General features: G+C 30.8%; 1 protein-coding gene across 1 annotated transcript; it reads right to left on the bottom strand.

Moving 5' to 3' along the window:
- Window positions 1–4,704: 4,704 nt before the first annotated feature.
- LOC110732160 (E3 ubiquitin-protein ligase RMA1H1-like) lies at window positions 4,705–8,999 on the bottom strand. The gene is made up of 2 exons (XM_021912072.1): window positions 8,819–8,999; window positions 4,705–5,859 (listed from the first exon to the last, which is right to left on the bottom strand). The coding sequence occupies exon 2, from the start codon at window positions 5,835–5,837 to the stop codon at window positions 5,067–5,069; it is 771 nt and encodes a 256-aa protein (XP_021767764.1). The 5' UTR covers window positions 5,838–5,859; window positions 8,819–8,999; the 3' UTR covers window positions 4,705–5,066.
- Between the last annotated feature and the right edge of the window lie 250 nt (window positions 9,000–9,249).

Raw genomic sequence — 9,249 nt, 5'->3', positions numbered from 1 at the left:
CTCGAATTCTTAGCTATCGATTATAGAGAATGTTGGTATATACTACTAATAAACTCTTGATTGCAGTGAATACATCTTTTTTTGCCAATGTGTAAACAGTTACTGTGGCATCAACCATCTATGAAGAATAGCAGAGGCAACTTTAGGCTATTAAGCATTCAAGCAATCAAGCTCTTGGTTCATTTAGTGTTCAGTTGTCTTTTGTGAAGCAAAGCAATATGCTATTATCTGTGTATTCTGTTTTATAAACATTTTTGCTGAGAAAATCATTCTTGTGGAAATCAATGGGCTACTGGAAGAGGTAACTTCTCTCTCTTATATGAGGGGATGGCTCAGGTGATGAGTATTTGAAAAATTGTGATTCAATTTTTCACAGGGTTTGATGCATGAGGTAGTAGCACATTTAGGAGGTTTCTTGGTGTCATAGAACTCTCTGGAGAATTTGGAAATCTTTTGTTTTTGTTTTACTTCGCATTTAGGGGGCGTTTGGTATATTAGTTTTTAGATGTATGAAACGGATTAAATTAAGTGTTTCCTTTTCTTTGAGTAACAAACACTGCTTCCGGAGGGCAATAAAATCTCCCAATTTGTTACCCTTGACAAACTAGTGGAAATAAAATACGTATTCTTACTCGATCATAATATTCTCAATTTGTTTTCATTCTATTAGGATACTAAACATATAGTAAATGTAATGTTTATCATTACCCTTTCCCTTACTTATTTGAATCCTTTCTGTTTCATTTACAATGTTTATACCAAACACCCCCTTAAAGTGATGAGCTCACACTAGGGATTGGGGAATGAGGGGAAAATTCTCCAAAGTAGCTTGGTGATATTGCAACAAGGCATTTGTTCTAGAATCAGATTTTGTTCTGAACTTGTGAATGTTGTGATTAGATGAGCTTGATAACTATGGACTTTGAAAATGTTGTAAAGGGCATTGGTCTATAATTAGTCCTATAAAGAGTTGTCAACATTATTCAGTAATAAAATCAAGTGTATCCTTGCAGGTCATCAAATCAAGTGTAATTTTCCGTAGAAAAGTTGAGCTGTGTTCGTTAAAATACCGTTTCACTTTTTCTAATATGTTCTAGAAAATTCTAGTTGTACTATAATTCAAACTAAAATCAGAAAGTTCTCAATTATTCAACTTATTACAGAATGTTCTCAATAATTCATACTTGTTAGAAAGTTCAAAATGATAACATTGATCTAATGATGGTTCAACACTTCAACGCAAACAACAATGACTTGAAATTCGGTTTAGTTCAATTGTTCCCTACAAAATTCATTAATCTCATCTAGCGGCTAGATGAGATACGAGCGTTAGCAATGACTGAATTTGTAACTTTTTTTTTTCCTACTATTTACGAACTTTGGCGGACCTTAATTTAATAATTTAATATATATATCATATAACTAATATATAAAGCTAAACTTTTAGCCAAGTCACGAAATAGTGACACTTGGCATTTCAACTTTCGTCAAGTGTCACGCCACCTTGGATAGATTTTAATAGACTTCATACATAAAAATCGGCAAGTGTCGCACCACCTTGGATATATTTGGATAAACTTCATAAGATAAAAAGCTGGTTTAGAATAAGATTGTTAATTTAGAGTTTTATTTTCGATAAAATACCAAATAATAAACTTATAATTAGGCCACAAGACAACATCTTTTAGCGTTTTAATTTTTCACGCACCAAGTGTCGTACCACGTTGGATAAATATAGATAGACTTTGTAGAAAAAAAAAAGTTAAATTAGAATTCTATTTTCAATTAAATTAAATCATAATATAATTTTATCTTAAAAGTCCATAAACAACCCGGGCATCGCACGGGCCACATTACTTATATAATTAAAGGGGAGTTTTTCCTCGAGTTTTAGAGCCATGTAGGATTTAATTTTCTTAACGCGTCATGTAAGATTATAAATTTAAGTGGTACCCAATTAAATAAGAGATTATTAATTTCTTTTATAATTAAAGAATTCAAATGCCACTCAAGTAAAATTGACGAATGAGATTTTAATGTTTATAATTAAATACAAAAAATTATCTTTTGAGATTATGAATTTTATCTGATATTTTAAAACTAATATAATAATAATTTTAATCACATAAATATAAAAAATATTTTTATAAAAAAAATACTAACAAACTGTGCATCGCACGGGCTTCAATATAATAAATTCTCGTGTTCATGTTTCAAACAAAAAAAATCATTATTTTCAGCTAATTTTAATTATTTATTATTATTTATTATTATTATTATTATATATATATATATATATATATATTATATTTTAATTTTTTTTAATAATGGATAAAAACAAACAAATTACCAACTAATATTAAAGGCTGCAGAATGAAGAGCAGCTTCCCCTGCGATTTGATGAACACAACGTATTCGCTGACGATCTGCTTAACGGGATTGTCATTCAAATGAAGGGAAACCTCACGCGTTTATGATTGAGAAATCAAGCCAGTATTAAATTTAAAATTGTGTATACATCTTAAAAATAAGGATTTTTTTGTGAAAAACTACCCTAAAAACAAAATGTTGTAATTAACTATCTTATAAAATATAAAACGTTGTAATTCACTACCTTCTACCGGAATGACACATTTGACTTTTAATTTCCAACGTTGACCATGTCATGTGAGAGTCACGTGACTCTTTAATGACTTACTCCCTCCGTTTTTAAATACTTGCTCCATTTCTCCATGCGCGGAGTTTTAGGAGAAATTGGAGAAAGTAATAAAATATGGAGGTAGTGGTATAGTTGAGAAAATAAAACATTGTAAAATAATCAAAAGTAGTGGAAGAATATGAGGAGAGAGTATTAAGTTGGGTCCAATAAGTGTGAGTAATGAATTAAATATTATAAAAGCTTTTCAAAAAAGGAAATGGAGCAAGTATTTAAAAACGACCGAAAAAAAAAAATGGAGCAAGTATTTAAAAACGGAGGGAATATCCCTCTTTTCACCAAATTTTCCCGCTTTACGCCAATTCATCCCATATTATCAAATGAGTTGCAAATAAACAATACTTCGGCCCCATTCTTTAGAGTTGCTCTGCTCTTCTCTTTTTCGCTCTGCTCTGCTCAAAAGAAATCTGCTCTGCTCTATTTTTAAATAATAATTAATAATAACAATAATAATTAATATTCAATAATACTAATAATTAATATTGTATTGATGATAATAATTTACTATTTTGAATAATTATAATAATTATTAATATTAAAAATAATTTTAATAATTATTAATATTAATAATAAATAATATTTATAAATCATAATAATAATTAATAATAATAGTTATCATTATTAATATTTAATAATTCAAACTATTAAGAATTAATATTTAATAATATTATTAATTAATAATTTCTAATAATTATAACAATTCTTTCAAAAAAATAAATAATAATAATAACAATTAATAACAATTTCTTTTATAAACATTTGATATTAGATTCACAATGTGTAGAAACATTATATGTATGTGGGTATTGATTGTTATTTAATTGAGTTGAATTCTTTTTCAAATCTTTTCATACAATTTAAGAATTAAAAAAAAAGAGGTTGTTTTCAAGTAGTACTTTGTATATCATTATTATTTTTATGGTTAAAAATATATTATTAAGACAAATTTATAAGTAAAATCATTATTACTCATTAAATCATTTTATTTTAAAATTTTGGTGAAATAAATATAAGTAAACCGTTGTCTTTTATTTTTCTACTATTAACATATGTTAAATATGGTATACATATATTTATGTTTTCACTCACCTAAATCAATGGTATATGCATTTAGTAATAGTAATAGTAATAATAAATAACAACAACATTAATAATAACATTGATAATAGTAATAATAATAATAATAGTAATAATAATAATAATGACATTAATAATAGTATTAATAATAATAATAATAATAATAATAGTAATAATAATAATAATAACGTTAATAATAGTATTAATAATAATGTTGAAATCTGCTCTGCTCTGCTCGGCTTTGCTCTCCTGAAATCTGCTCTGGTGAAATTTAATCTGCTCTGCTCTGCTGGCCCTTGCTCTGCTCTGTTCAGAAGCTCAAAAGAACAGGACCTTCCTCCGTTTTTATTTTATTGCACCATTTGGACTTTTACACTATTTACTTAATCTTCTTTGACCATCATTTGTGATTTATACATTAGGAAAAAAATATAGTCATGTGGGATTTAGTTGGATTCGTATCGAACTCTACTTTTCAAATATCAATTTTTTTATAAATTTTATAAAAGTATAATTGAAGATATTGATAGCTAAAGTAATGCATTGACAAGTGTGAAAACTCTTATGGTGCAATAAAAAAAGAACAAAGGAAGTATAAAATATGAATAATCATATTTTTTGTTAAGGAAAAGAGGGTATAATGCGGCAAAATTTAGGAAAAAGAGGGGAATTAAGTCATTAAAGGATCATGTGACCCTCACATGACATGGTCAACACCAGAAAATAAAAATCAAATGTGTTATTCAGGTGGGAGGTAGTCAATTACAATATTTTAGACTTTATACGATAGTTAATTACAACATTTTGTTTTTAGATAGTTTTTTGCAAAATTCAAAGTATAAAAGGTAGTTTTTCACAAAATATCCTTAAAAAGCAATACGGAGTAATATTTAGGAAACCAACTTGCCAAGTCTCAAGTAATGAACATTCATCATATATTACTTTATAATACCACAAATTTTGCAATTGGCATATTAGATATTACAGTACTCACGAGTTTAGTTATCACTGATCCTATGAAATTACTTTCTACCGTAGAGCTTATATGAACATAATGATCAGCAATTTCAGCACTTTACAATGACATGTCACATAAGCATGACATGAGTCCGTCTGTATACATTAGATACCCCAAATTTAATGACAAAATCAAGTCATTGATTGACGGTCTGCGGCATGCAAATTGATCGTATACCAGCCATGCTCATTTTCATATATACAAGTATAAAATAGATACATTTGAGTTGTGGCAGTCAAGCAGGGAACATTCGTCTCAAAACAGTAGCAGGCACAAAATAACACAACACCAGAAGAAAAAATTTACTCTGCTCAGGGACCTATCAACCTGCATCATATGCCATCTGCCTCGTGCACTACTGGTGGTCACAACACTATATGTGTTTGGATAAGCAGAATGTGTATCTTGTGAGTTCCCAAGAATCCGAGCATCAATCATATTACTAAACATCTCAATCATAGGATTGTATGTAGTGGTTCCTGCAAGCTCGAATACAGGTGACTGGGAGTTGACATCCAGAGTGCTGTATGGATTTAGTTGGTGATGATGCGGGTGGAAACCATGGTAATGAAGTTGTCGGCCAGGATGTTGTAAACTACTGGAGGTAGTGGTGGTTATAAGTGCCTGAACCCCACATCTAGGACTGCTAGGCCTCTGCGGCACCAAGAAATCAAGCTTGGTGCCCTTACTATCAGTTGGATTCCTAGACTGTCCCCGGCCATAGAGCGGTATCAAGGTACTCTGTGAAACTTCAGCTTTGCAAATGGGACATTTGGGTCGTTGCTCAGAGCTTTCAAAGGAGCTTCTCTGGGAATGTATCCACCTGTAGATGCAAGGCCAGCAATATAGGTGACCACAAAATGTTACAACTGGTTCTTGAACAAGGTCTCGGCAGATATTGCAGTCAAAACCATCAGATGAATTACTCTCTTTCCCAGCATCTACAGTGGACGGTGAATTCCATTTGTTCATGTCTCCCCTGCTGCACCTACTTTGTGTTGCAGGCTGTTCACAGTACTGCTCCATGGACAATTTTTCCTCAATGAGCCTAAGAATAGCTAATCATGTCAGAATTATGTGCAATAGTTAACAACAATAGCGCTAGAAAAAGAATTAAAACTATAACCTTTGTAGCTGAAAACTGAAACTCAAACATTGTATGTAGAAGCAAATCTTTAACCATTACACATTATATGATTAATTAATGCAACTGATTGCCATAATGAAGGATGCTTTAAAAATTTAATCACATCAATGACAAAGTCAATCAAACTAGAAAAGACATATAATATAACACAAACAAATTGCTAAGATAAGTTGAGGAAGCTAGAAAAGTTAAAGCACAAATGGGTCCACAACAAAGAATTTTGAATAACATAATGGAAGCATGTGAGAATTGTCAAGCAGATCTTATCCAAAATAAGATATGATAACATTTTGGAAACAATCAATCATTTTTATTGTTTGGTAAGGCCATTACAAAAACTTTAAGCAACAGGGATAAACAAAGATAATACTTCATACTATTATATTATTAATAGGCGGCAAACAGTGAGGGGTTATTGTCAACTGTCAACATTTGGACAAATAGTAACACGCAAATTGATATTCCGACTTACTCAGATAATAGAACTTAGAAATTGCCATGTCAATTATTTCCTTTCTTCTTTAAATACTGTAATGAATTAAACAAGCTTAATAACTTAATGCATAGAAATCGTTTATTAAATTATTAGCAAAACCTCTTCAAAGACTGAACACAACCAGAGGAGACAAGCTTTCACTTGACAAAGAACCTGACTCTTGTCCTAATAAGTAAAATCTTACTTTAAATTTGGCAACTACAATGAATTTAATCACAACTTTTGTTTGTTCTGCTAACATTTTAGAATGAAAGACATATTTGAAACATTCTATTTCAAGCATGATTTCATTGTAATTTGGTACTCTTTTCTTAAAAAATAACAGAAATCTTTTTCTCCTACACCCCTAAAGAGAATGGTGGATGATGAACAAGGTGAAACAAGACAACAAAAAACTTTCTGATGCAACCCAAAATGTTATAATACACAAAGCATATACAGGACACACGCTTGATGTAATCAGAGTCCCTCCTAGAGGCTCCAAACCTAACATTCTCCAAATTTTGATTTAGAAAACCACCAATACGCAAAGCATGTACTCATAATTCTTAATTTTCCTTCTCCCCCCTCCTCTACGAGTGGTTGCTTTGTTGGCTTTATACGCTATTCTTTATGCTTGTTAATACTAATTTTAAACCTACACAAATTGGTTTTTTCCATCTAAAGTTACGAAAATATAAGTCCGATGAGACCCACTAAAGCACTAAATTCAATGAAGAGCAACAAAATTCAATTTACAACAAAAAAAGGTTCAAAAGGAAAAGTTTATATAAGGATAATCAAGTTCGTATTACAACTAAAACCATATTCCTAAGTTGAAAACAAGTGGTCATGGGTTCACGAGAAGAAATTTTGGATGAAATGAAAGAAACCTATAATTACAACTACGACTAGAACTTAATTATTATTTTACCCCTATAAGTTATCTCTTGCTTAATGATATTAACACCCTTCATGGTGTCAAAATGAGTTAATGTGTTAGGAATATAGGAAAATATATTATTTCCTAACATAATGACTCCTAGTTTGCCACATTTTAGATTACACAATGACAAGAAGAAAGCAATGATCCAACACTTGTAAATACGGAGTAGCTTTCGTATACCCGACAACTATTATCAAAGGAAATGTATTTCTCACTATAATAGGGTTTATATCTTGAAGATCCCAACACCCACGCACACAACTTAATATAACATTACATTTTCGCGGGACCATAATCAATCAATGTGGGAGGTTAGTATGTCAAGAATGTAGTAGGGCAATTGACATCATGAAGCTGCCCACAGCTTCACACCCACCGCCCCACGAGAGATTGTTATATATACCCGGTGCACCATACACCAATGAGTATTTGTTCTCATTTTAATGATTGTTAGTATTTATTCTCATTTTGAATTGGGCGTACGGTACAACCCCCCGGGTATATAACAAATTCTACTGCCCCACCACAATGAAAAACAAGAAAACTCTCAGTTGCTAAATTAGAAATTCCTAGTTTATTTTTCCGCACACAAATTCGTCTTCTGAAATATGAAACACAACAGACCCGAACTCATCAGCAAAACCAAAACTATCCCTAGTTTATGTTCCCGCTCACAAATTCGTCTTCCAAAAGATGAAACACAACAAGATCCGAACTCATAAGCTAAAACAATAACTATAAGTATAATCAGTACAACATATTGAGTACAAACCAATACAAATTTGTGATTCAATCAACAAAATTGAACAAAGAAAAGCTAAATTAATCAAAAACACTTGAATCAATCAACCCACCAACAGTCAATAGCAACGGAGACTACAACAACGGCAACAAAGTAAAAGGATTCGAATAAAATTGCAAAAAAATAAATAAATAAATAAAATAAATAATAAAAAATCATGCAGTTTTACAAGTTTTTTTTTTTTTTTCAAGAGTAATTTTTGGCTTTATTCAATAAATTAAGCATCAAAGTTAAATTGTAGGAGACATACCAAATCATCGAAGAAAAGAATAACAATTTCCAAGGAAAAGTAAAGTAAAATGGAAAGCAGACGTTTTCTTCAACCGATTAAAAAAAAAAACATGAAGTTTCAGTTTTAAAAAATACTAATCCATTGCAAAATTAATTGAAAATTAGTAAAACCGGAAAAATTTATCAAAAACAAAGATGAAAAACAAAATATCAGCAAAAGACAAATTACATAAAATAGGGGATATAATTAAAATGATTATACTTGGCCGTTAGGATAGGTTATTCAAATTAATCCGCTAAAAAAATTCATAAAAATCAAGAACAACCAACAAAACAGTGAACATCAAAGAGAAACATAAATTCATGAAATAGAAAGATCTAATTCAGATTAGAGAGAAGAACATACCAATTAAATGATTCAAAAGTGTGATAGTAGCTTATTTATTTCTTGATTCTTGGTTGATTATTGAATTTTAGGAAATGAATTATTGAATTGTACAAGAGAAGTAAAAGTAAGAGAGGTACAGGAGTAAGAGAGGTAGAGAGAAATTGTGCGAATAGAGAGGAGAGGAGACACGGGGAAGGTTCTATTTATACAGAATATAGATAAAGACATGGACTTACTCCTATTGAGGTGGGGTGGGGTGAGGTGGGGTGGGGTGAGAAGAGTTTTTGGATAAAATTGAAGAGTTGTCACTTGTCAGTTTTTGTGCAAAAACTTTAATCCTTTTCTTCCATTAATTAGCACTCTTTAAAAGGGTGGTGTAAGTTAATTTAATATCATACCTGTTTCGGGGTTTTCTGATGTCCTGCGGGAGAGTTACAATTCCGAGACTG

The sequence above is a fragment of the Chenopodium quinoa genome, unplaced genomic scaffold, assembly GCF_001683475.1.
Source record: "Chenopodium quinoa cultivar QQ74 unplaced genomic scaffold, ASM168347v1, whole genome shotgun sequence".
In the NCBI taxonomy this organism is placed as follows: domain Eukaryota; kingdom Viridiplantae; phylum Streptophyta; class Magnoliopsida; order Caryophyllales; family Amaranthaceae; genus Chenopodium; species Chenopodium quinoa.
Note: the sequence above shows the minus strand (reverse complement) of the source record. Positions and strands in the feature narration are given on the sequence as shown.

Coding starts and splice junctions, on each gene's coding strand:
- LOC110732160 (XM_021912072.1), bottom strand. CDS start 5,837: ATGGAGCAGTACTGTGAACAGCCTGCAACACAAAGTAGGTGCAGCAGG.